Source organism: Sinohyriopsis cumingii, chromosome 5 (genome assembly GCF_028554795.1).
Source record: "Sinohyriopsis cumingii isolate HCF-2022 chromosome 5, ASM2855479v2, whole genome shotgun sequence".
In the NCBI taxonomy this organism is placed as follows: domain Eukaryota; kingdom Metazoa; phylum Mollusca; class Bivalvia; order Unionida; family Unionidae; genus Sinohyriopsis; species Sinohyriopsis cumingii.
Genome location: NC_142965.1, coordinates 114,030,377 through 114,058,222, shown reverse-complemented (window position 1 = coordinate 114,058,222; position 27,846 = coordinate 114,030,377). Strand labels below are relative to the sequence as shown.

The following is a 27,846-nucleotide window of genomic DNA, read 5'->3' as shown; positions in this document are numbered from 1 at the left end:
TGAGATAAATTATGTTCTCTGTTTTCCACGGTTTATTTGGACCATGTATGTTTATCATTTCTCTAGTCACAATGCTAGAAAATGTCCTGGTCACTATCATATGTTGACAGGTTTTGCACCTTTAATCGCCCTAGCGGGCCAGATTAACTAGGGTGGTCTTGATTAGTGATTGTCGTTAGCGTCGCCCTGACTAGGATTTCCTTGAGGATGTTTTGTCTCCGGTAGGCTATTAAAGGTTTGTTCGGGAGGATTAACTTTAGTGCGTCCGACGATTCCACGATGGGCCAGTGTTTCACGATGATTTTACCTACTCTGGTGTTGTCTGGATGGTAGGAAAGTGTAAATGGAATCCTATCAGCGTTGTCCTTCTTTCCATGTTTTAGTACGTCATCGCAGTTTGTTTGTTTAGCCATTTTGGCTGTCTTTACAATCAGGTCTTTGTCGTAGCCTCAGTAAATTAAATGTTTAGATAGATCTTCAGACATTTTTAGGAATGTTTCATCGTCGGAGCAAATTCTGCGTATCCTCAGTGCCTGGCAAGACGGGATGTTCCCAATTAAGTGTTTTGGATGACAGCTGTTTGGGAGAAGATACTGGTGTTTGTCGGTTGGTTTCGAGTAGATGTCTGTTTGGAGTTTCTTTTCTACCAGTGTGGTTCTTGTGTCCAGGAAAACGTGGTTTGAGTTAAAGACTTCTGCCGTGAATTTTATTGAAGGATGGAAGTTGTTTGCCTTGGATATAAAATCATCTAGACTTTCTCCTCCTTGTTGCCACTTCGTTTCTATATCATCGATATAGTGTACCCACTGGTATGGTATAAGTTCAACCAATGCTACAAGCTGACCCTCCAGTTTTTCCATATAAATATTAAGGGGTCATTTTTGTACCCATTGCAGTTCCACTGATTTGGAATAAACTAGTTGAAACATAATAAATTTAAAGGTTTAGTTCCTGTAGAAACAGCCATGTAAAGTTTTTCAAACACAACTGATTTTCTGTTGCGTTTTTATTTGTTGTTTGTCTTGTCTTTGCATTGTATTTGCCTTTGTAAAAGACTCATTAAGAGTCGAAACCGCTCACGATAATTAGATACTAGTTTTGCACTGTTCGTTGTTAGTATATTGCATTTATCTTAGTCGATTACTGACACACGTGATCCCTTGCTGGATCCAGTACATTTGTATTCTTTATCTATCTATCTATCCATCTATCTATCTATCTATCTAGCTATATATATATATATATATATATAGAGAGAGAGAGAGAGAGAGATACATACATACAGACAGACAGACAGACAGACATAGGGAAAGAGAGAGAGAGATATATCATTCGTTATAACATAAACGATAATCCTTGACTGTCACTTACCTCTCAGCCTATGCAAAGGTTAGATGTTGTATTCAAAGTGTCAATGGAACTAAGTTGCGGACCCGAAGTGGTTCATTTTGTAAATTAAATGTCATCTACTTTGACACTAAGTATGAAAACTGAGCACCTTGACCTTTTATTGTACATACATAAGACTATTATGATTCTTTAGGCGCAGGATATAACCAGAGATTGGACGTCTAGGGTCTAGTGAACGTAAAATCAACATGGATTTCATAGCACAAGATGCAGGTGATAAAAAAGTTCAAATCGCAACATAAGTTCTGTCACTACTAGAGTCTTCCGCCAATAACGTATGAGTCAGCTAGGAATTTTTAATCTTTTTTTATACTTTGCTATAATTGTCATATGATGGAAATTATTATCTGATTTATGTTTATAGTTTTCGTCTTATTAGTGTAATGAGGAGTAAACAATATCAATTTTATTTTATAGACTGAGTTTTAATTACATTTTGGCAAATTTTGCTTCAGAGCCCGATGGCCATGTATAGTCACAATGCATCTATGGTTGATTTACTCCTAAACAATGCCATTAAAACACTTCTAATGACAAATACATAATCTGCTCACATCCAGAATGAAGTCGGCGCTACATCGATGACACACCAAATCGAGAAGTATTGTTTACCAGTGTTATGCATTTTGGGACTTCTTGGAAATACGATTTGCGCAAATCGTATTTCTTCAAAAAATCAGCTTCAGACATGCAATCTCTACTTGGCAGCGGTCTACGACAACGGATTTCTTTTTATAATCTTCATATCCTAGATCAGCAGGGTGCTTGACCTTTACATAATGAAGATAAATGTTATTTGCCATCTCTGCATCTTCTTCACTTGCATTTGCGGTTCTGTTTATGTGTGGTTGGTAGTCATGGTCACGATAGCGAATTATATTTGCATTTGCCACCCATTTGAAGTAATACAGTTTTGCACGACGATGAAGACTAATATTCTAATCGGTGTGTTCTGTGTTGGAACCTTAGCGATGGGGCCCCGAGTGGTCGAGTGGTCTAAGGCGCTGTCCGTCACGGACCTCTGCTATCTCACCTCTATGTGCGTGGGTTCGAGTCTCGAGATCGGCCAATGTGGATATGTGAGAAAGCTTGCCGGTAGCTTCTGGTGGGTCGGTGGTTCTTTCTGGGGTTTTCCCGGGTTCTTCCTCCACCATTAATACTAGCCGCCATGTTTAGCCTTTCTTGTGCTGATACATGGCGTTAAACCGCAGAACAACCCTATAACAACAACAGGAGCCTTAGCGCTATATCATCTCCCGTCGTGGATCTTGACCGCAAACTGCACCCTAAATCCAGAATTTGATCAAGTCACGCAGGCGCTTGTACTAACTGATTCACTGCTCACCGAAGTGGTACCAACATTTGGTATCTCTGGTTTTTTACTCACAATGACGTATAGTTATATCAAATACTTGCAGATGACAAGAAAATATAAATCATACAGTTGCAGACATATGTTTTTTTTTTAGTTTTTAAAAGCGACCACGCATTGCATAATTATTCCTTTTGCATAAAGTATTATGGTCCTTGGGGAAAAGACCAGGAAATAACTTTCTTCAAAGTTGTTTGGAAATATTTCAAGGTGAATTTTCAGAAGATGGGAAATTGATTTCTGTTTTTATCTGAAAAGCCGGGGAATAATATTGATTTCGATAACTTGTTTTTTGCTGTTCAATTGTTTGAATTATTCCATATTAAAATTAAATATTGGAATAAATGACCAGGTAAAATGCAGAAAGCAGCGGAAGATAAAATTATGTTTAATAAACCTGTAGAGCCTCTGCAGCAAATCAAGTTATGAATAATCGGGACTAACTCTCATTTATACTGGAACACTTATAGAGATGTTTATATTACGGCATAAAATACAGTACGTACAAATTCTCCATTACTAAGTGGGATATGAAAACTCCAGGTATTTGACAGTTATTCGTTATTTACCAGCATAAGAACGTTATCTTACCCATCGCACGAAACATTGTTTTTATGTAATAACGCAATATTTCCAAGGTTCTTTTTTCCTTTTTTGATCATTGATTCTATCAGAGATATGATATATATATATATATATATATATATATATATATATATATATATATATATATATATATATATATATCCTTAATCACAAATCTACAATTAATGAAATCACTCTCCTCGCTTGTGCATACGGCATTTTAAGGACAGTTGCTCTTAACAACCTCCTACCGTGATGAAATACATTGTTGTACAAACAAAATTAAAAAGAGCAAAGCCTACAATTTTCCCAGAGACTGATGTATATAAGGAAACATTCCTTCCATCACCCGAGAACGTTGAACCTTCTAAATCCCGTGGAAAGCTTAATGGTACATATGAGAAGTGGGATAGAAAAAGCGTATTTAAATTATATCATATAAAGATTATAGTACAATAATGTTACTGCAGATATTAGATATTAATGTTTGAAACAATCATAATATTTTGTGGAGACTCTGAACAAACTCTTTAACATTTTTATAACCAATCTGAACTTAAAACGGTTTCAAAAACGAAATATTACTCGATGACGTTTATAATTACAGGAGATATGCGATTATTAATTGGTTGCATGCGAAATGTTGTCTTTTTTAACGAAATTTAACATTGGAAAATCAACTCATTCAATCACCTATTACTTCCCGTTCCCCCTTAAGTGGGTTTTATAAAGTCAATTTTAGTTCTTTGAGTTTTCCTGAGCTTGAGTCCATTTACAAGATAATATATCCCTGGATGATAGCTGCAATTCGACATTTTCCCTTCAGCTGTGAAATCTCTCGTCTGATCGAGCTAACGAATAATAACGTTGTGAATATGTTGAACACTCCTATTCATACTTCATAAAATGACAAAGAACGTTGTAATTAATTGCAAAACTCTAGTAAGTAAGAGGTCAACCAGTTATTAACCACCATCACCGCCTCTACATCGGACGAGTTTCCTAAATTCAAACTCCGTTAACTGGTCGTTGTGTTTCTCTGGGGCTGAGTCCATTTACCGCTGCAATTTGTCATTTTTACTTCTACTATAAAATATCTCGTCTGCAATGTACTCCGACGTCAACAAATAAATAAAAAAAAGGTTGCCACAGATCGCAAAATGACCAGTATTGTTTAGAAAAGATAGATCAAACATTTTTGTTTAAGTCAGCAATGTATAACTAATTTTATTTCTACAACACAAATTATCTTTCGTTTACCAGTTTATTTTATTTCTGAATGAATTGGATTCGCCTACTTTACGCAAATTAACATAATGGGTCATTCCATAGCGATTATTGAAGGATTCGTAATCTGGTAATACAAACCACAGTCGCCTTATTGCCACCCCACTCGCTCGAATGATCGCTCACTACCATAATTTCAGGTCAGTTCTTGCCATTCAATGAAATGATGCATGCAATAGTGGTTGTTAAATTCGTACAATAAACTATTAAACAATATTACGAAGGAATGCATTTACTTGCTTATGAGACAAGTATATGTATATGCTCCGAGTTGTGTTATTTTCCTTGAAAATCTATTAGCGAGTGTTTACTATTTGCATATTTTACATGCAGATATTGCTTTCTCCCCCCGATCTCTCTCTCTCTCTCTCTCTCTCTCTCTCTCTCTCTCTCTCTCTCAGATTTAATCAGATATGATGTGCAACATCCAGTTATGACAATAAATGTTCAAGCGGCAGACAAATCATTTGCGATATTGCCAAACCAAGGTAAGGTTGTCAGAGTTGTTGTAGCCATGTATGGTACTATGCGGGATTCATAACGTAAATAGCTTATACACGTTATGTTTATAAGACCAAATTACACAATATTCCACATGCACCTTACAACATTGTCAGTGCACCCGAGTAGAAAAGGTTGCTATAGAACATAGGAATGTGAATGCGATTGGAACAAAATGTATATTACTGTAGGAAACAATCCTAGCTCTTTTGAACTAGTATTTAACATCGTCGATTTCAACAATCGACAGTATGATAAAAGTAACCATAAACGTGCACTAAACGCATATGTGTTGTTTCTTTGAAGAAAGTAAAGTCATTCTTATCACGACAATTCAAGGCGAAGATCATAGTCAGTTGAAAGAGATGAATAATATAAAACTGATACTATTCAAGCAGAATTACAAACAAAGATTCATCGAACAAACTGATGGAAGGATGACACTAATTCATTTACGATTAGGACAGAAACTTAAAGACCAAAAACCAGAAATCGTCTGAAAAAACAGAAGAAGATGGTATCAAGCAGAAAAGACAAAATTTATTAGTGTGGTAAAAACCATTGCTAGTCAGATTATCTTAGCATAGGGTAGCTGCCATTGCCAATATTTTTAGAGTAGTCTCTAATGTAACGCACCAAAAGAACAATTGTCGGTAACCCACTTGCCCGTATATATCAAAGTTCGTTCTGAGCAGGAGACCAACCCACACAGGGCGTAATGGTACATATCGAATTTCATATGAATGTAAAATCGTTGTATTGCAATTCACAATGCGCATGTGTGAAAAAATAGAATCCAACATGTTAGTATTTTATAAAATATTCCAAGCGTGAATCGAACCATTGCTGTAAGTGACATGATATATCGCCTAGCTATAATGTACCAACGTCGGAATCAGATCGGCCTTGTTTCGTTCCCAGAAAAAGAAGAGTAACATTGATATTTTAGAAACATACCAGATGCGGATATGGGATATCTTGCAACACTGTTGTTAATGTTTTTCCAGTCAAAAAATAAATCCAAATTAAAGTTATGTTCTTTTCCTTTCGGGTGTAGAATTGATAAACATTTTTAAAAATGTTTTTTCTACTAAGTGCCTCACCTGTTTCTCATATGCATAATCATGGATGCTAACGGCATATGCATATGTTGCCCCAGTAATTATCCTCGATTGATTAAATCAAGCTAGAATAAGTTTGGCAACTCTCTGTTGCTCTCTTATCGCTACCAATGATAGCTGCTAATTTGTTTTCTGTTCTTTTTCACAAAAAGTCACAAATCGCTTTCTTCAGTCACTCTCACACACACACACACATATACATTTATATGTTATAGTAATAACGGCAGGGTTTGTTTAGGTGACATTGATGGTAAGGCTACGACTTAAGATTATGTGACGCGACGCGTAACGATTTCATGCCTAAGAGTACCTCGCGGGCAACGTCTTAAATCCTGCGAACCAACTTTGCCTTTCTTCAATATAAGCAAAGAAGACGTGTCTGGAGCGAGATTACCTTAGATTCTAAAAGAAACTCCAGCTAATATAGAACTGGAAGGGAAGCTACGATGTCATCTTCCTACAAGTCGAAAGGGAGATAAATTTCGTTTAAATGTACCAGACATATAGGCTACCGTCCCATAACGCATATATTGTAGCTCAATGTACTTCTTATAGTGTAAATGTTTGATATTATGTATACGGTTTTGTCAAGCTATATCAATTTCTAAAGATGGACGGGCAAACCAGCGTTTATTTTAATATGTTTTCTCGAATATTTGGTTAATTTAGAAACAAAATGCCTTGCTTTCGTCATGAACTAATATTTAATTATTTCTGGAACAGAAATTGCAGAACGTTCTCTAAACAATACCACTGCTACATCTAACTGGCTCAATATTATATTTATAGCTAGAACTTCCACATGTAGAAACATCCAAATGAATGTTTAATGTACCAACCTCAACATATATATTTCTCTACATCCCATAATAATCTGTATTCTTTATAATATAAAAATTGTGTTCACTGAGGTATATTTGATTTCTAATTTTGACACATCCACTTTTTTCAAAGTTTAAAATCGATCATACCTTTTACGCAAATTTAGTCACGCATTAACACTGCACCCTTGTAAAGTGTCGAATTCTGAATAGTATTGAACCTTAAGGTTCATTGCATTGAGCATTAAAATTTTATCATATTTAAGCAAGAAAAATCTTTGTGAGGGGTCAGTTCGACCTTTCTTCTTTTCTCCCTCCATGTCAGTGTCAAACTTGAAAGGCTAGCATATATGACTCAGTGAGATTTGATCAAGCATTGCAACGCTGTCCTGAGAAACTAAACATCTGAACTACCAACCATAACCGTTTGATAGGAACCCATGTCATATTATAGTAGTGAAAGGGGGCGATTCAGCGACAATGGGAATTAACATTAAAATACCCCTTGGGCCTGTTTAGCGACAAGGGAAATTTAACATTAACCACCCTGGGCCTGTATAGCGACAAGGGAAATTTAACATGGGCAAAAATCCCTGGGCCTGTATAGCGACAAGGGGAATTAACATGGGGAATATATTTTGGGTCTGTATAGCGACAAGGGGAATTAACATGGGAATAAATTGTGGGTTTGTATAAGGACAATGGGAATAAATCGTGGGCCTGTATAGGGACAAGAGGAAATTAACATGGGATTTTTTTATTTTTTTTTAAAAAAAATTTTAAAAAAGGGTAGGCAATGGAAAGTCAATCTCTTTTCGAGACCTATGAGTGGCCCTGAAAAGGGCCTTTGGGTTTCTTCTTCTTCTTCTTCTTCTAACTCCTCCACTTCTTTATCCATCCGCTTATTTTTTCCATCATTCCTTTCTTCTTCTTCTTTTCATTTTCCGGTATCCAGTCCGGGTGACCCTTGGCTCGGAACTTCTGTTGGATATTTATCCAGTTAGCGTTCAGTTTCTCTAGTTCTTCCTTTTTCTTTCTATTTTCTTCTTCTTTTCTATCTTTTGCCCACCTGTCCTTTATTTTCTCCACTTCTTCATCTATCACCTTTCTCATCTTTTCTTCCCCTTTTTTCAATTGTTCAACACTCCTATTGACAAAGGGCCACTCTGACCTTTTTTCTATCTCTTCCAAAAACCTTCTTACTTCTTCTACCTTCTCCAGGGCCTCTTTTAATGTCCCCACTCTGACATAAGGGGGATTTATTAGCCCTCTCAGTCTCTTCACTTCTTCTTCAATTAATCCTTCTATCATCTCTCTGGCTAATTTTAGTTCATTCACGTAGTGCACACTGGTTCTTAACCTCCAATCTCTTTCAATCCTTTCAACTCCATATTCACCATCCACCATCCAAAAATAAACATGCTTTAAATCACTGAACAGTTGGGACACTTCCATCTTCTTTTTTATTCTTTGTAGAATGGTTTGAACGACGAATACTGTGGGTTCTTATAGTGAAAGCGCGGACGTGATGGAAAACATCCCCCTAAGACATAAAATTGATATTACCTAACAACGCGCGGACGTGAAGGAAAATATCCCCTACTTTTCTCGTTTCATATGATCTACTATTCACATACGTAAAGCATCAATAAACAAGCCCCTAATCTACTATTTACACACGCAAAGCATTAAAATTAAACCCTAATCTGCTATTCACACTAACCTATGCTAGAGCTTATTAACACACAATCATATACATTAACTTATACACTCACACTATTAAAAAGAGTCAGTGTTTATATTCACACTACTCTACATACACACATTGGCAAATCGATTGTTATTTCTTTTCTGGAGTATTGGGTAGCCCTGAAAAGGGCTGTTTGTTTTTTAACTCCAGTGACACCTGGTTAATGATAGCACCTTCCAGGCCTGGCACCACACACACATCTTCTTCCCCAGTCTCCTTTTACTTTTTTTCTTGAAAGCGCAGAGGAAGGATGATTGGCTTCAGCACCCCAATCCTCTGTCTCTGGTATCTTGTAAGCCATCCTCTCTCCTATTTTCTTTTCCTCCTCTTCCCTCTGTCTTCTCTCTTCCTCTTCCTTCTTTATTCTTTCCTCTTCTACTATGGCCTCCGCGGCCAGTTCATTTAACAGGCGCCTGACATATTCCAGATGTATCTGGAGTTCAAGAAGTTTGCTTATTCTGGCATTCATTGTCTTGTTAACGAATGAACAGGGTAGCTAGACTGCCCAGCGAGTTTCAATTTATACTGAAAGCGCGGACGTGATGGAAAACATCCCCCTAAGACATAAAATTGATCTTACCTAGATCATGACCAAACAACGCGCGGACCTAAAAGAAACACTCACTTTTTTATACTGCTCATCACTATTCTAAAAAATTTATTAAACTAATAATATACTATCCACATACGCAAAGCAAAGCAATCAAACCCCAAATCTACTCTCCCCACACGTCAAACAGCAAAAAAAAAAGATCTCAATCTACTATCCACAAGAAACGTACGTGAGCACTTACAAACACACAATCTTGTACACAAACACATACCCTCACACTATAAAAAGAGTTAGTGTTTATATTCACACTACTCTACATACACACATTGGCAAATTGATTGTTATTTCTTTTCTAGAGTATTGGGTAGCCCTGAAAAGGGCTGTTTTTTTTTTTTGTTTGCTATGGCAATCATTTAGTTTCTAAGAATGCGACGTCCTCTGAGGATAGACTTTCTGACGATAGGTCTGTTTCTTCGGAAAGAGAAGAAGAACTCTTTGGTGTCGATACGACAATCGACAAAGCCTCTGTCAGGTTCAGATTGCTGCTGCTGCTGCTGCTGCTGTTGCTGCTGCTGTTGTTGTTGCTGTTGCTGCTGTCTCTGAAGTCTGTACTTCTCTGTCCATTCTTCTTTCTCCCTGTTCACTTCGTCTCTGAAGAGCTCTTCTATCAGGTCTTCAGTGACTTTTAACATTCTCACATTCTCTATCTCTTCTGGCTTCGGTATCAGACTGTCTGACCCAAAGCAAATTCACGTAGGCTTCGTTTAGCTTAGCTAGTTTGGAGCACATCTTCGTAGGAGGATGAGTCGACAGTGGATGGTTAGACTGGAAACTTCCCCGGTTCTTAAAGTTAAAGCGCGGACGTGAAGGAAAACATCCCCACACGGTTTTCGAGCCGCAACGTTCAATGAGTGTCATGAGAGGGATAGTAAGAAGTCAAAGAGCATGAATCAACATTCTTATAGCCAAACAAAAGACAAAGGCATTTCTTTTCAAAACACAACAATTATTTATTCAAAATCACTTAACACTAACCAACAACTATAACATTTTTAACAATAATCCAACAATATAACATCAAACATTTTTTTTCAAATTTCAAACACTTTTTCAATTCACATTCTACTTTAAACAGGGTTGACAACGTTGTGAATGAAATTGTGATTTCCACTGTTGGAAGTCATTAGGCCATTGATGGACACTACGTTTCCTAGCTTGAGACAAAAGATAAGCATAATGGTCACAAAACCATCGATCTACTTTCACATCATTTCTTGAAGAAGAACGAGGATCAAAATGAGTCACTAAATGTTCTAAGGAATAGCCCAGGCTGCGATGATGCAGAAAATACACACAATATTGTCCACACACCAAAGAATCTGTGCCTTGTAATTTCACATTATTGAATCGGGTAGTCTGAGCATTTCTTATCATGAAGTCAATGATATCGTCTTCCAAAGGGGGCAATCCGTACGAATCGAAATATTCCACACATCCTTCTTGAGGAAAGTAGACGGCTACCAAGTGGGTTCCTGGGAGATGACTGTCGTCCGTGTTGATCACATAAGCTAGATGGTCTTGAGGTTTGCGATGAGGGAGTTCATCTTTAGCACAGACGACAGGATTCCAAGAAGCTGTATACGAACTGTGGTTCAAAAGGTAATAAAGTTCCCAGGTATCCATGTTTTTTTCTTCTTCACAGGTAATAATAAGTCATCAATTCGATCCTGACTTTTTACTTGAAAATGTCTGACAAATAACCGTTTCTTCGCTTCGTCTCCTCACTCTGATTCAGGAGAACTTTGATACGATCGATCTCTTGAGTGGTTAATGGTGGACAAGAATGTTCACGCAAGTCTTTATACCACTGATGCAACACGACTTCGTCCGAGATGAGACTCCAAGCTTCGTCCAGATACTCGTCCAATTTTTCTTCTTGACTCAGCATCAGGCATTTATCGTGTTGAATTTGACTGGGATGATCGTTTTGACATCCATAGCAATCTTTCTTGATCAATTCCGTCATTTTTTCACCAAGTGTTTGGCAAAACAGGAGACTAAATGGGCTTCTTGTTCTGGCCATCTTGACTTCATCATGATAACTTCTTCTTTTTCCACGGTCTCCTCACATTCCATGTCTAAAGTTTCTCCACTAGGTAAAGAGGGATAACAGTCTTCCATGGTTTCTAATAATCTAGAATGACTTCTCTCAAACTGTTGATTTATATGGTATTATCAAATTCTGCATACAGGATGACGTTCACCGTTACATTAGGGTCTCGGTCTTTAAACTGAATTTCCACACGAATCTGGCCGGATTTTATAGGGTGGAAATGACCCTCGTCGCTGCCTTGGTCCGGAGTGAAATCAAAAGCCCACAAAGCATAACCTCCTGCATAATCCTCGTACGTAATGCCGTGACTGGTGTTGGTTCCTAACTGTCCGGTGGCTTCGTACAGGGACAAGTACGATCTCAAGTAATTCTTCTTCTCAAAGTCAGGTTCAAAAGGTCGGGTACACAAGGTCTTGATATCGCGACTGACTTCGATCTTGGACACCCCAAAGTGTCGAAAGTAGAAAGGATTTTTAGCGATAGCTTTGTTGAAGGCTTCATTCTCGACGATACCAACGATTAAACGTTTGGGTAGCTGTCCTTGGAAGTTTTCACTTCCACACGTAGGATCGGATACTTGGCAGTCGTTCTGCTCAACGTCTGACTAATGTCGTTTCCCACTTTGGGTGACACTTCCACGCGTCATACGTAGAGTCTGGCTTCTTGGATTTTGGTTTTGTAATCGTCATCACTAGCCAATAAATGGAAAGCGGTACTGCTACGATTCAGTCTCAGGCGGACATCCACACCGTTTAGCAAATATTTCTCTTGCAACCAAATGTCCAAATGCAAACGATCCATCAGTTCTAAACTTTTGTTAAGTCCCATGATTTTGTTTCTTCGTTCTACAAATCCCTCATTGTATTCTTTCTTTTTAGCAGTTGTATCAGTTTCCAAAAATTCAAACTGGCCTGCTTCGTCAGCTTCCCATACCACACAGGCATTGAGATGAGTGTTCTTGGCGTCTATTCCGTAAGTCAAGAGATTTTCCAGGTAGGCACGATAAGGGTAAGTATCCATGCTGCTACTGACTAGTTTGTTATTCAAGTACAAGTCCACTCCACTGAACAAGGAATGCATGAAATTGTTGACGGGAGCTACTGCTTCAGTGTCTATATCGCCTCCTGTCTTATCTAGAACTTTGACTTTCAGATACAAGTAACTGCTATTCAGATCGATGTAATCTTCGGGCTGTCCTTTGATTTCAAACTCGATGGGAGCGGAATCGGTCAATGAGGAGACGGGATGAAATTCCACCCACTGGGATTCTTGCATGGTCATCATGGTGGGGGGCATGGCAAACAGATCCAGTTCCGACTTAGAACAGGCGCAAGACTCTCGGTGCATCATTTTTTTTTTGTTGTTGCTGTGTCTCAATAATCAAAAACGTCTAAGTCTCGAACGGTTCTTCTTTCCTTTGCCTTTCTAGCTTTAGACGTGTGAAGTCTGGTGAAAGGGTGTTTTCTTCGTCGTCCCTTTCTGCCTTGTCCTTGCTGAATGCCTGACTCGGTAGCGTGCAGGGCATTTATAGGTGTTTCTCGTCGGCCCAAAAGGTCTTTACCCGTTTGTAGCAAGACATTTTTGCCTGCCCTCATGAAATCTTCTTTGGGGTTTTGTTGGTCGATGATGACATTTTGGAGAAATTCTTTGCCTTGTGTCAATGCCGCATCTTTCAAGGCGTGCAATCAGCGTGTCACCATCGGTTTCAACACTGGGGCCACCGAACGAAAGGCGGATTTTAGCATATCTCCTAAACCGTGTCCTCGCTGTCGTGCAACCCCTCGGTACACTGGATACATGACTTACGAATCGTGAGAGAACCGTTTTCTAAAATGGAGTTTCACCGTGACTTTTCCTTTGGTGAATGGACTATTTTGTCCCAGATCTCCTTTTATAGCAATGTTGACTGTGTCCAAATAAGACTTCCTGACGGGCAAATAGTGAGGATGTACAAATTCGCGGTGAACGTGATAGGTGTTTCCACCTTCCTGGTCACTGGTCGTGGTACTATCCACTTTGAAAGGAATGACACGCAGTAACGGTACGGAGGTGTGTCCCACCACGTTGTACTCCACCACATCGGAATACACAAACATCAAATTCAGTCCTTGGTTCAGTTCTACAGGGAATCGAACAAACTTGTAAAATTCCGTATTGCTGTTGATCTTCGGTTTAAAATTTGGAGACATTTTTGTGTCTCCACCTAAAACATCAAACAAGTCACGATTAAAACTGATGGACAACGTTTGGGTGTCCTGAAATTTCATCAGTAAGCGACGAGCCACTTTATGGTACTCCAGGGTTACACTTTTTTTTATTCTGTTCAGGGCTTTGCCAAAGGCTAAGTCGAACCTGGAAGCAATGGTGTCCACCAAATGTTGGCCACTAAAATAAAACCCTGCCGGAATTTTCAAGATGTAGATACTGAAGGCTGGATTGTTGGCTGGTCTTATGTCACCTGAAAACCCGATGTCATTCATGGTGTCTTGCAATTGTTGGTTCAGGATTTCGACCTCAAAAGTGTTTTGCTTTTCAGTGATGTTTTGGATTTGTGTAGGGTGAATCATTTCTACCAAAGCCACTTCCCAATGGGCTTCGTGATCTGATTGGATGGCTTGAGGTAATTTGGCCGTGTAACAGCACAACGTGTTGTGGGGAAACACCTCCATGGAACTGTCACTGGGTAAGGTTAAGTAAAATTGGTTTTGGTGACTCATAATTCCAGAGTTCTGTGGCTGTCCGAAGGGTTACTGGACGTCAGAGGCGTGTCTCCGCCCAAAATGCGGTTATTGTTGTTGTTGGAGTGGTGACTGGCACTGGCACTGGACACAAGGTTTCCGTGGTTCCCGTTCGAGGAGAATTTCATGGAGGGATTGGGAAGCAGGTATCCGATGCAAGTGCTTAATAAAATGATCCACAATTGTTTGTCTCCTTGTTGCAAACTCAAATTGGCAATGGCTGCCCCGATGACACAATACACCACGAAGATTTGGCAGAAAAAAATGATTTGCGTTTTAGGCACACGTTCTCCACACCACACCCACAAAGGTTGTTTTTGTAAATCTTGCAGAGAAGAACTAGGTGAAGGAGTGGTAGCCGTAGTAGCTGCGTCTGTGTGAAAGGGCATGATGGTCACTTCTTTTTATAGTCGATGACTTGCGAAGCGTCGATCCAAGAATCAAAACTGGGCGGATATCCTTTCCAACGTACTTGGACTTCTTTGACACGTCGTTTGCCTACTTTACGGGTTCTGCGTTCGAGAATGCTTTCGATGTCGTACACGTCGTCTTCTTTTTTGGTGACACGTTGTAACTCGGGCAAATAAAACGTTCCTTTGAGCACTTCTCCGTTTATGTCTTCCAATTTATAGACGGCAGGATGACGACCATGCACTCGTCCAGTGACACGAAACAATTCGGTCGTCCAGTTAGGTAAGTAACCTTTGTCGAAAGTCCATTTGGTTTTGCCAATGCGCACCCAATATCCTACGGTCAACTCTCCACTTTTCTTGGGGACAGCCCTCGTCGGGGACGTACCAAACAGGCGCTCAAACACCAACACTTCGTTCTCGGGAGTCACTTCTTGCTGGGCACGTCCGATGCTTCGATGGTAAGATTGGTTGTACGCTTGCACCAGGTGCGGTAAGATGTCGATGTACTTCAGAGTGTGGTGATGCGTAAAATATTTCCACATACGTTCTTTCAAAGTGCGTTGAAAACGTTCCACGATGCTGGCTTTGGTTTCGAGATTCTCGGTGGTAAAAAAATGAATGTCACGTTTCTTTAATTCTTTTTGGAAAGCTTGGTTCAGAAATTCGGTACCTTTGTCCGTTTGCCATCGAAGAGGGTGACGACCGCTTTGTTTCAACACCCGTTGCAGGGCTCGCACTAACTCGCTGCTCGATTTGGAAGTCAAAGGCATCACCCAGGCAAATTTGGAAAAGACGTCGATGACACAAAACAAATATTTGTAGCCACGATTGTAGCTGGCCAAATGAGAGACATCGGCTAAATCGGCTTGCCATTGATGATCGATGCCTTCCACTCGGGTGCGACTTCTGGCAAACTTGCGTCGAATGGGTTTGTGTAAAGCGTAGGTAGCTTGTTCTTGTAACCATCGTTGCACTTGAGGTAAACGGAGACTTTTCAGTCGAATTTTGGCAGCACGATACAATTTTTGAACTCCTGCGTAACCTGCAGGATGGGAGGGATCGTAGTAAATGCTGGCTAACACCTTCTCCATTTTTATTTTTTTGGTGTTAATAAGTCACCCACTCTTCGGTGATGCTACTTTGGGTGGGACGAAAGGGTGGTTTGGAAACGGATTTACGTGTCCGATGGGCTACGGGAGTAGAAGTCGAAGGTAGTAGTGGTGGAGGTGGCAATGGAATGGCTTTTGTCTTCTTTTCTTTTTTCACTTCTGGTTTCCCTTCTTTCTTTTTCACTTCTGTCGAAGGAGGAGTGGACATCATCTTTTTAACCCAAGCTTTCATTTCTTCTCGTTGGTATGTGGGGGATGGGGTCAACAAGCATGCTGCAATCTTACTAGACATGGGAGCTGCTGACGGTGTTTGAAACACTTCTCGCATCTCTTCTTCTTCAGGTCTTCGTGAGGTAGCATCTCTGGTGACCCCTGGGGATGGTAGTAGTGGTGGTGGTGGTAGTGATGATGGTGCTGGACTTTTCATCAAGGTCTTAAAATCTTTCACAGTGGGTAGAACTGTTTCGTCTAAAGCTTTCTGGTGAAAGAGTTGCAGTCGTTGCAAGAGTTCACCGTACTTTTGCGATTTTTCTGTTTCGGACAAATCTTGGCGATCCATCAAGGACTGCAATTCGTGTTGTAACTGGGACATCTCGCTCAAATTGGGATTGAGAGGTAAATGCGGGGTGCGTTGTTCTTGCCAACGATGGTATTGTAAGGCACTAAAGCTAGTTTTCGTCCTTCCATGGGGTTGACAGGGGTCGATTCTGAGATCTTGGGACTTCCGAGAGCCTTTTTATCTTGCTCCCACCAGTCCTCCCAACATGTTTCCCAAGAATCCTTTCAGTAAGGGGCCTAACAAGAGGGGTAAAATACCTCCACGTTGGACCAACATCTTCTTTTGACGAATGGGAATTTTCTTTTGAACCATTTGGCGAAGTACGTGACGATGTTTGCCTAAGCATTGTTTCTGGTGTTTGGACAAAGGGATCGTGCCTTTCAAGACGTTCAAACAGCATTCGCACACGGTATCGATGACCTTTTTGGAAGCTGATTGAATGAGTTTTTTTCGTAGGCTTGGAGAAGCTTTGGACAGGACAGATAACATGTCCCCATATTTGACCAAACGAGGAGGCAGTTCTTTCCTTTTCTTTCCTTGGGGCTGTTTAGAAGAGGGATGTTTTCTGGAGGGTAACATCTTTGAGTCTTCAGCACCAAAAAACACTGATACCTCCGACTTGGTCACAGGCCTATTTTATACTGGAACGCGTCGCCACTGATTGTCTTTACGTCGTATCAACTTCAGGACAGGCATGACACGTCGTGCAGGGGTACGTAACGGACTAAATCGAGCCAGTTCTTGCTTGGACAAATCCAGTAAACTTTGTAACATGATCGATCTTTCTTGAACTTTGATTTTGGGAGAAGGTACCTTGTGAGCAGCGGCCACTGCCGCTAAATTGGAGGGACTGCCACTGGGGAAGTTCTTGGGGTCATCAACGGAGAAGTTCTTGGTGTGATCAACGTCTCCAAGTACTCTTCAGTTCTTGGTGTCATCAACGGAGAAGTGGATGAACGTGAGGCTGCCGGAGACGCAGTCACCGCCGTGGCAGGTCGTGGTTTGCGAGTGTAAGGTTGCGTCCTGGCCGAAGTGCCTCTCTTGCGACTAGTTTTCTTCTGTGGGCTTTTCTTTTTCTGGGACTTTTTCTCTGTTTCTTTTTCTGGGGGCTTCTTTTCTTTTTCCGGGGTGGTGTCTGGAAAGAGGAGGGTCCCGCCACTGAAGAAGTTCTCCTTGGGGACCTGGTCTTTTTATTTTTCTTGGAGCTTCGTTTGACTTTTTTCTTGGGGAGAAGTTTGGGGGCATTAGGATCCCATCTTAAGAGAGAGAGAATGATGACCCCTCCTAGAGTACCGCTCTCTCCACGTTTCAAAATGATTTGTTTTTTGTTTTGAGTGTCGATGCGGGGATCGGCCAGTTGGGTCAAAGCGACTTTGTTTCGATCAAAAAAGCGTTTGGTTTGATGAGGAATCTGAATGATTCCTTGGAGTAATTGACGTGCCGTCACCGTGAACCATCGTAAGACTTCTTTGAGACTAGCTTCTAAGACACGAGCTCGTATTTGTGGATTTTTTTCCCGACTGATGCCATACAAGGCACGAATCAATTTGACGGGAAGATGCGACTGAAGGGACGTCATGTTCAAAATGTGTGTGAGACAGACGAAAAGGGTCTGAGGTTTTTATAGATTTTTTTTGTGGAGTGAAATTAAGTCGAGGACGGAGACGTGTACAGGACAGGCCCTCCGTCTTGGCCCCAGTGGTGAAACAAGTGGGTACGAAATCGCAAATCATCGGGGGTCGTAGGTTTCAGATCGACGAGTAAATAGGCGTGTGGCGTTTGAGTGGCATCGTCGTACGCCTGAGTCAGCCAAGGCGTTCCTAACTGTTTGGCTAAGATTTATCTCGAGGGCTTTTAAACAAGACCACGTAATGCGCACTGAGACTGATGGTGCGATGGGCTTTACTTTGTTGAAACAAATTTTGGGTGATGTAAACGACACTGGCATTACGGTGATGCCCTTTGCGCGTGAGCCACAGATTAATTTCTTCTTCGTCTTCTCCTAACATGTCGTCGAAAATGACCAAATGGGTTTGACGGGAGTCAGAGACGATGCCGTCGTCTTCTTTAGGAATGCCTTCCACAAACACGATGGAATCGCCTTGACTTTCTCGCAAGAGGCTGTATGCCGATTGCCACTCTTTGTAACATCACACGATCCGCTGAGGTGGTCGATCGATCAAATGATGTTTATGTTCGATCAAACGTTTGACGAATTCGGTTTTGCCTGAACCGCTAGGTCCAGCAATGAGCATGTTAAAGGGATGGCTAAGATACAAAGCCTCCCAACTGGCACGATCTAAGTGTTTGTCGACGACTTTGACAGTGGAGGAAGAGGGAGCAGAGACAGCAGAGGTAGCCATAGTGTTAGGAATGTCACTTGTGACACGAAAACAAACAAGACGAGAGTTTATATACTTTTTTTCAGAACACGTTTATTGAATGTTTTTAACATGAATACGCAAGACAAAAATACATAAAAGCCAAAGGCTTAAGTACAACCATAAAAGGCACATGATAACCATCAACGTGGAATAGAAACAAGTGTCTGTACAACATGTTTTGGGTATAGTTCTGACCAGTTCTATAGGGGGTAAGGTCACACAAGTGTCCTCCCGAAAGGGTCTTTCAGGCCTGTCCACGACAGTCCTGTCCTGGGTGACGGGTTCTTCTGGCACCGTCACTAACACAGGTTGAAAAGTAACTTTTTTCTTTGGACGTTGGAAGGAAGGATCACAACTCTCATGCATACTGGGCCACTTCTTGGGTCCAAGCCTCAAAACCCCTCTTTTTCCAGGCACGGACATCTGTCCAATGGGGGTGTAAGTCACAAGCTACACACACATCGTCATACAAGTCTTGGGTAGGTAAAAGTTGACGAATATTTTTTTCCCGTAGAGGTCGAGAAGTATTCAGATGAAAACGTAAGGCTTTGAGCAAAAGGAGTCTCTCGTGAACATTTAAAGGCACCACTTTCATGTTGAATGGGTGGTAAGTACTGTTCGTAAAGAGTCCACAAAGAATCGGCTGGTAAACGAAATCCCAGAAAATAAGTCACTAAGACACACACCACTTGTCGACCCAAATTGAATGGATACAGTTCTTGTAATAATCGATGGTAATGATCCACGGTTTGAATATGGTTATTGAGTTCCTTCCACGGAATCTGTTGGATTACATACGAGATAAGTCGTGGCATGGCAGCCTGTTTTTATAGTCTCTTTATTTCGGAAACAATACACGTACTTTCTAGCCTGACATCTTCGTTCTCCAGTGGGGAATCTAAATGTTGCATACTGTAACCTAAACGTCAGAGTTTGTTTAGAAGTTTCCTCTTCCGCTAAGTAGATTCCACGTAAAATATGTCGGTAATCCTTTACCTTGTCTTCCTCAATGCGTTGCACTAGGTGAATCTCGAAGTAACCAAAACGATCAACACGTGGATCTTCGGGGGCCTGGAAGTATTGAACAAGGTCTGACCACTGAAACAAGTTCTGAAGAATCAGTTCTCTTATAGCATTCAGGTACCAGTGGCTAAACATCTGGTGACGTAACGGATGCAGTTGTTCTTTACGTTTGACTTGTATTTTGACCAGCTCTCGGCAAATGCGTTCTCTCAACTCCACAGGCAAAGCACGAATGTTCTCTTGTAAAGTATCCATGAATAGGTCAGTCCGTACAATTCACAATCTTCTCCTAGAGCAAAAGTAATCCACATAGTGAGTAATTTCTGGCCACTGCCGTTCAGGGTAACGTCCAAGAATGTCACTGAACTCTTTGGATGTAAACGGTCTAGAGTAATACAATAGGACGAATGCACACTTGACCCAAAGAAATCTAACACACTGGTTGACTTTTTTCACTTTCCTCTTATGAATTTCTCAGCATAAAAGTTCTACAGTGACCCATTGAGATTTCACTCTGGCGAACCCCTGCCAAACTTCTTTGTAAATCTTCTCTTGTAGTTCTTTAGGCAATGATTCAATATCGTTTTTGAAATGAAATTTAAATACTGGTCTCGGTGATGTCCAACATTTGACTCCTAGTCAAACTGGTTTCTTCTTCGTCAACGACATGGTAAGTTACTTTAATGCCTCGGTCCCACTAAGGGTAAGTAATGACAATTCGGTGACCATCGAGCATGTTCTACGTAGGCCGAATCTTGTGGTTCCCAGTGGTGAAGTGACACACCGCAACTGAAGCACTTGACTTTATCTCCTTCGCCCAAGTAGAAAAATCCGGCTCTGGCTAATTCTTCGGGGGTCGGTCCTCCCAGATACTTAGGCCATTTTCCTTTGAACGATTGAAGACGATTTTCAAAGTCGCAGTATTCCGACAAACGCACAGGAAACGAATATTCGTCTTTCACAGGTTCGTTTCGATGAGGGTTGGGTGACATGGTCAGGAGTTTGTTCAGGGCTGGATGACATCCGTAGGGGGGTAGACGTGAAGGTGAACATCCACCTTTAAAACGAAACCCAGTAAAAATGTCCAAGAGGACAAGCGGCATCGCTTTCGCATCCCTCAGGTTTGACACGCACAGCATCACTTTCCATGATAGGAGTAGTGACACTAAAGTTCCCTTGATGCTTTACGGCATCGCTAAGGTCACAACGTACAGCATCGTACCCATCGCAAGGCTCACAATCGCATTCCACTTCAGAAGCCTCACACTTGAATTGTGCCTTTCTAAACTTGTTTTGTGTTTCTCTGAAAGTATTCATCTTGTTCGCTTGGTCTTGGTAGTCACAATGAACTATCGATCTTGCCTAGGGTTCCTTTTTATACACAGACCAACACCGACGTGTCCATACGGTAAGGTGAAATGATTGGGAAGTCGCACTCGCTTCTGGTACACGATTTGATAGACTTTTTCCAAGGGCCGACTGACGATGTGGTGAGTGGGTAAACGTACAATCTTGTTGGGTTGATAGGTGGTCACTTTAAAGTGTTCATCCTCTCCGGATTGCAAGGCTTCTTTCAGTACCCCAAAGTTGACCACTCGACTGGTACGATAATTCCGAGTCAATCCTTTCACTTTGCACGTCGTGTGCACTTCTCCTTGTGGGTCCCGGTATTCGTAGCCGTAATTTTTTGGACCGCTACTGACGAAACTTAGAATCTTGTCGTCGGGATGCTCCACTGTCCAGGCTCCTAAACGGTCTCCTTCGATGTCAGGGTGCTGTTGACTCGGGTGATGGATGTAAATGCAACTGTCCGTGTCAAAGTACAAGACTCGTTCCCCTAACAGTTCTAAAGCTTCGTACAATTTTAAGCGAGCATGAGCTGTCACGTTAGCCGCAATGATGACATTTCCAAAAGGGTCGTCTTATACAAAGTCCAGATCTTCTTCGTAGTTGACCAAGATCAAATCCTCGCGAACGACGTCCACGTGTTTCATGAATTTGGTTTTGTCGTGAATCATCTGGAAGTAGCGGGAAGGTTCGGTCAAATATTCCGTCTTAGGTAAACACGGACGTTGTGCCATTTTACCCCACAAGCAATTTAACATCACTTTGGCAAACGATCGCCTGCCTTCGTTTTTCTCGATGTGGTCTAAAGGAATACCTTCTTGTTCATAGTATTTCTCATTGAATGTCTTTTCGTCTTCAGAACTTTGTCACACCAGGAAGGATAGCCGCTGGCTTCTTGTTTCAGTTTCAAAAAGGCATCCACGTAGTCAGCGAAAATGCCTTTCTGAGTGGGGTCACCCTTGTGGTATTGTTGTGTCTTGGGAAAGTGACAAATTTCGTACACTTCTAACAGTTGGTATCCCATGTCCAGAGCTTTGACCAATTCTACGCTGACCCACGTCCCCGTCAAGGCCCGTTCTTCCTGGGTGTGCTGACAAGGCTGATCTTGGTTGCACGTTTCGGCACAAGTACGGCACAATGGAAACATCAGTTTGCCTTGACAATGGTGAGGTAAGACGGGATGGTATAGGTTCCTGGGAGGCAAAACTTTACACTTGATCAAGCCTTCGTATTGTCGAATGTTTTTCAGGTCGATGTGTTCCGTCAGCAATTGTGGGTGCCCTGTAGGAAAGCGACAATATTTGCACACGTAGGGATACAGCGAACACACGTCCAAGTATTTGATTTCTTCTCCTTTCTCTTCGTCGGCTTGGTACAGCAAACAGGTGACATTGGTCCTTCCTCCGTACAAACTATCCCTCGGGTTCAGGGGGTCCATGAACTGGTCACTTTCTACGAGGCGCTTAAACTCGGGATCGGTTTTCAAACGGTGATCGTACTCATGTTCCCACATTTCCACCACTGGGTATCCTTCCTGTTCTAACTTTAGGCGTCGCTGACAAGTGTCCTCGTACATGTCTTCCATGGTTCGTTGTAAAAACTGATTTTTAGTGCCACGATCAGGATAACAGGACATCCGTGAAATAAGCAACCGTTAAACTCGTACACGATCTTGGGGTTTTCTAAGTCCCAGCCATCTACCGAATGCGTTCCGATGGTCTTTTCGCCTCCTCCGTTGCGGGCATGCTGAATCCACTTGTCTTCCTTGTCGCACAAGTAATGTAACCAACGTAGGGCTTTGACCGAGTATTGACGTTTGACATAGTTGGTCGTTTGAGGGCTGATGACAGCTATGGTGTTTTCAGGCATGAATCGTTGCCGGTACACTAAGGAACACGCTTTGGCAATGGTGCAAGCTTCTTTCAAAGGATCGACCCCTCCGTGTTCCATGAACAGTTCTCGAAATTTTCCACAGCAACGCCGTAAAATGTCCACGTCGGAACGACAATACTTTAGCATTTCTTCCTGAAAGTCGAAAGGGTCCGAGGCGTGAGCCTGGTACCAAGCGTAGAAAGCTTCTCGTTGTTCGGTACGCATGTTGTCGGGGTCGTAATAGTGAGCCTCAGGTAAATGGGTAGAACGGCGTGTTGATTGGCTTCCGTATTGAAAAAGTGTGGAAAGTACCCTTTAGCCATTTCTGTCATTCCAAACGTTTTAGGCATTTGTCTCAAAGGCATGGCCAAATAGTTCATCGAATCTTTAAACTGTACTTGTCCCACTTGCATGAAAATGATTTTGGTTCCGTTCAAATTGACTTTAGGACGCTCGGTGCCATGTTCCGTATAGTATCTCAAAAGAAACTGTCCATCGTATCCGGAGAAATTGTGAGCCATCACCGTGGCATGACGATGACAATCTCCGTAACGTTCGATATCATCTTGGCTCCACGTCTTGTCGATGGGGTCTAAGACCCATTGGGCAAAATCGGCTAACGTGTTCGGTCCTCGAAAGATTTTCTGCTTCACTTCGTTGTTTGGCTCGGTCGGATCGTTGAATAGTTTTCCAGGTTCTTTTCCATTTTAACGTGTCGTTCTTGTTGGCATAGGTTCGTCCCACCACGATGGCTCGGGCTAAACACATCTGGTCTTGAGAATTGTGAATTTGGACGAGACTCTTTTTGGTGCTTCGAAGATCGTTCACCAATAACACCTTAATGCGTTGGCGTTGTCCAGTCCCTTGAGGAGGAGAGACGTGGGTCATGTCCAGTGTGGCTTTTCCATCGGTGATGTCAAACTGGTCATTAGATTGTTGCACGTGTTGAATCTTGTCCATGACTTTGGAAGCAGTTAGTTCTGCGGGTCTGCTAAACTCGATCCAAACGGATTTCAGACCGTCGTGTTGTATGGAAAGTCTCAAGCGATCGTCAACTTTGGGTTGACATTGCCGCTTGAGTGCGGTGAGCAAGGAATCCGACACCCCAGTGATGAACCCTTCTGCTTTCTCTAACGGTACTTCAGCCTTGAAATCTTTAAACTTCACTGTGTATTTGTAAGCCGTGGTTTTAAATTTTCCAGAGGAGCGCTTTTCCGTCTCTTGAATGGAATAGTACTTTTCAGGGTTGACTAAGGGTGGTGAACTTTGTTTAGAGGGTTCGGATTCTGGTTCACTCATGTCCTCTTCAAAATCACTGGCATGAATTTGACTTCAGCCCTGGTACGAGGCGATAGATCACGTTTCTGCCTCTTACTTTCTTCTTCTTTCTTCTCAAATGAATTGGATAGTTTCATCTTGAGTGCAAAACGTCCAATGACTCAACTTTAAACACCATAGACTAATTTATAGTCATGGCAAACCAGCGTATATAAAAGGGTGTGTGTCTTGTCCTTTCACTATTCATTTCACTCTCAAACCGAGCATAACGATGGAAGAGACTAGCCAAATCGAACGTTTCATCAGAGCTTTGCGAGGGGTCATTAGAAAATTCTCTTCAGACCAGCCGACGGACTACTCTCCTTCCTTTCGAGATAAAAGTCAAGATACTTGCTACATCTGTCAAAAGAAAGGGCATTGGTCTTCAGAGTGTCCAGACCGTCAAAAAAGAAAAACAGGGGCTAGAAAAGACAAAAGTCAAGATACCTGTTATTATTGTCAAGAAAAAGGACATTGGTCTCCAGATTGCCCAAAAAAGAAACAAGAGGAGTGAGAAGAAAAGAGGGATTCTTCAGAAGAAGAGAGGGATTCTTCTTCATAAGAGAGGGATTCTTCAGAGGAAGAAAGCAGCCAGGTGAAGAAAAAGAAACAGGAGAAGAAGGGAAGAAAGTGAGGAGGAAGAAGAGGAAAAGACTGTGAAGGTGAAGAAATTGAAAAAAAGAGAGACTAAACAATGAGGCAGAAGAAGTCTATGAACTTTTTAAAGTGTTCTGTTGTGAATTGTGAATTGGATTGTAACTATTAAGAAAAGAATAAATTAATTATATAAGGTAAGTGTCTTTGAGTTTTGATTTTAAATAAGAAGCTACACTCACGCACTTCATAATACACGTCCTACAGGGGTAAAATGGTTTGTTTTTTGTTTTTATGAGTTATTGGCAATTGAAAGTGTATCTCTTTTCGAGAGACGTGGGTGGCCCTGAAAAGGGCCTTTTTTGGTGTAGGGGTGAGTTTAAGCAATCAACTTTAACTGCCTTAAGCCTTTGTCCGATCCAAGTGGACAGTTGTCCACAAGTCAGACACCAGTCTGTGGATACAAAGAGTGTACGTGGAGAGACAAGGTTGCCTCAAGAGGACACTGATTTATGGCCCTCGAGTAAGACGCAGCTTGAGGACAAGAAGATGCCGCAGATGTCCTTTATGTTAAGGGCATATTAACATAAATCCAAAGGCCCTTTTAAGATAAATCCAAAGGCCCTTTTCAGGGCCACTCATAGGTCTCGAAAAGAGATTGACTTTCCATTGCCTACCCTTTTTTGAAAAATTTAAAAAAAAAAATCCAATGTTAATTTCCCCTTGTCCCTATACAGGCCCACGATTTATTCCCATTGTCCCTATACAAACCCACAATTTATTCCCATGTTAATTCCCCTTGTCGCTATACAGACCCAAAATATATTCCCCATGTTAATTCCCCTTGTCGCTATACAGGCCCAGGGATTTTTGCCCATGTTAAATTTCCCTTGTCGCTATACAGGCCCAGGGTGGTTAATGTTAAATTTCCCTTGTCGCTAAACAGGCCCAAGGGGTATTTTAATGCTAATTCCCATTGTCGCTGAATCGCCCCCTTTCACTATTTATTATCATTTTCAAAGTGAAATTGATTTGCAACGTAGTTCAGATATTCTAGGCTCTACAAAATCTGACCAAGGGAATGATTATCTTGCGAAAATAATGAACCGATTCGTACGATTGGTCAGAGTAAATTAAGGCGTACACGTTAGAAGGAATGTGAATTTAAAGTGACAACCTGGGTCGAAATTCTTATGTCGAAATCCTGAAAAAGAATAAGTTTGGTTCCGAGGAAGCCTGAAAAGAATTGTTGGGTTTTTTTCTCGTTAAACACAAAAATGGGAGCAGGTGGCTGTCTTGTATGAAATGATAGGCTTTAGTGCTAGGATGTACAATTTCTGAAAGAAGACAGCATTAATGTATAGAATTTTAATTTTTTTACGTAATTTTCTATGTTTGTTTGTTTTGCGCAAAATGTGTTTGACATGACTAGTGTCCATATTATGTATCATTTATTCAATTTCATGTACATCGATTAATGCTAGAGATGATACGCAATTTAAATCTTTAATTTTAAGTTACTAGCTCGTTGACAGAATTAACGATTGCATGTTATCCACGTTTTCATGTGTAGGATTTCATAGAGTTATATAAAGTAATTTCCTTTTTCTGTTAAGATGATACTGATTATAGTGAGTCAACGATAATCGCATATTTATTTCTGATTGTGTAATCTTTAAATAATCTTGGAAGTTAGGGATTGCTTTGAGGTAGATTTCTGTGAATTTTGTGCGATAGGAATCGAGCATATGGTAGAGTAGGTAAAGCAATACGGTGATGTTAGGTACACCGCTCACGTGTTGATTTATGGTCCGTCGCTGTGAAGCGAGAGTGATATCTATCGAATTAGGTCAGAATGTATGTAGTGGTTATAGCTATATATGCTTTTGAGTAACATAAGTGACGAAATTGTATGTACGTATATAAAGTGATACGTATAGAGATTTACAGGTAATTGTGTCATTTAAAGAAACGGCTTTCTGGGAGAGACAGGACAGTCCGAAGACGGAAGTCAGAAGTCTGGAATTAGATGGTGTCCAGGAACATATTAAGCGTTCGGAATATGAAGACTAGAGAAAAGGAAGACGTGATACACGGGTCACAAGAGGAAGGTGATGCAATCAGTCATGGATATTGCTCTCTTTTCACTACTCATTATTATGATGAAATACATCCAAATTAGACACTGCTATTAAATTATGTTGACATAATTTAGACTAGTTAGAGTTGGTGATATTAATTGGTATTGATTAAATTTTGTTATTTGTCTTGTCTAAGGGGGCTCGTATTGCATTATTTCTTCCCAATATTCTTGTCTCATTTCTCTGTGTATCTTCTCTCTGTGCACTCCAACTGGGGTATAGAATCAAGGAAGGTAATTCCCTATTTAATGCCACCCAAATCCAATTAACCACCCCTCTTACTAAGAGGGCGAAGTTATAACCCTCAGAAACAAAAGTCAGTTTCTGATCAAGCATTTTAAGTAATATTGCTAAAACCTAGAATAAACAATCAATTTGTTTCATATATTCACTTTCCGGGGTTGATATTTATAAATTTAAATATTAGTTTCTCGTGCAAGTCAAACTATTATTATTTGCATAAATGTACAGGAGTTTACACGATAAAATAAACTTCTTTTTAATAACTCTGCTAAATATGGTTGATAGAATACGCCAAAATGAACACTATTTTTATTATCATTAATAGCAGTAGTAATAGTAGTAGTAGGAGTAGTAGCACTAGTGATGGCACAACAACCAAAATATATTGATAACTACTACTGTTTGAACACATTTTGTAGCAATGACGTACGGGTATGTGTGTTATGCAAGCGTACAGATTAAGCGAATTTGGGGAATGTAACCTTCCTTGAACGAAGACCACATTCGATTCATTGTGAGGGCCTTTCAGACCATTGGAACTGTGTATTGCTTTGGACATCTCGAGTGAAATTTTTTATAATAACGCCAGCAGT

At 41.0% G+C, this 27,846-nt stretch overlaps 1 protein-coding gene across 1 annotated transcript; it reads left to right on the top strand.

Annotated features, from left to right (window-relative positions):
* Positions 1 to 1,991: 1,991 nt before the first annotated feature.
* Positions 1,992 to 26,942, top strand: LOC149800013 (uncharacterized). Its single transcript, XM_089958329.1, has 3 exons — positions 1,992 to 2,150; positions 2,622 to 2,775; positions 26,839 to 26,942. Exons 1-3 carry the CDS (start codon positions 1,992 to 1,994, stop codon positions 26,940 to 26,942), a joined length of 417 nt encoding a protein of 138 aa, XP_089814455.1.
* Positions 26,943 to 27,846: the final 904 nt, after the last annotated feature.

What these genes read in the sequence shown, in the direction of transcription:
- LOC149800013 (XM_089958329.1), top strand. Translation starts at nt 1,992, where the DNA reads ATGACACACCAAATCGAGAAGTATTGTTTACCAGTGTTATGCATTTTG. An exon ending in ACGGATTTCTTTTTATAATC is followed by an intron (nt 2,151 to 2,621) that starts TTCATATCCTAG and finishes GTTAAACCGCAG; the next exon opens with AACAACCCTATAACAACAAC. An exon ending in CGAAGTGGTACCAACATTTG is followed by an intron (nt 2,776 to 26,838) that starts GTATCTCTGGTT and finishes TGTCATTTAAAG; the next exon opens with AAACGGCTTTCTGGGAGAGA.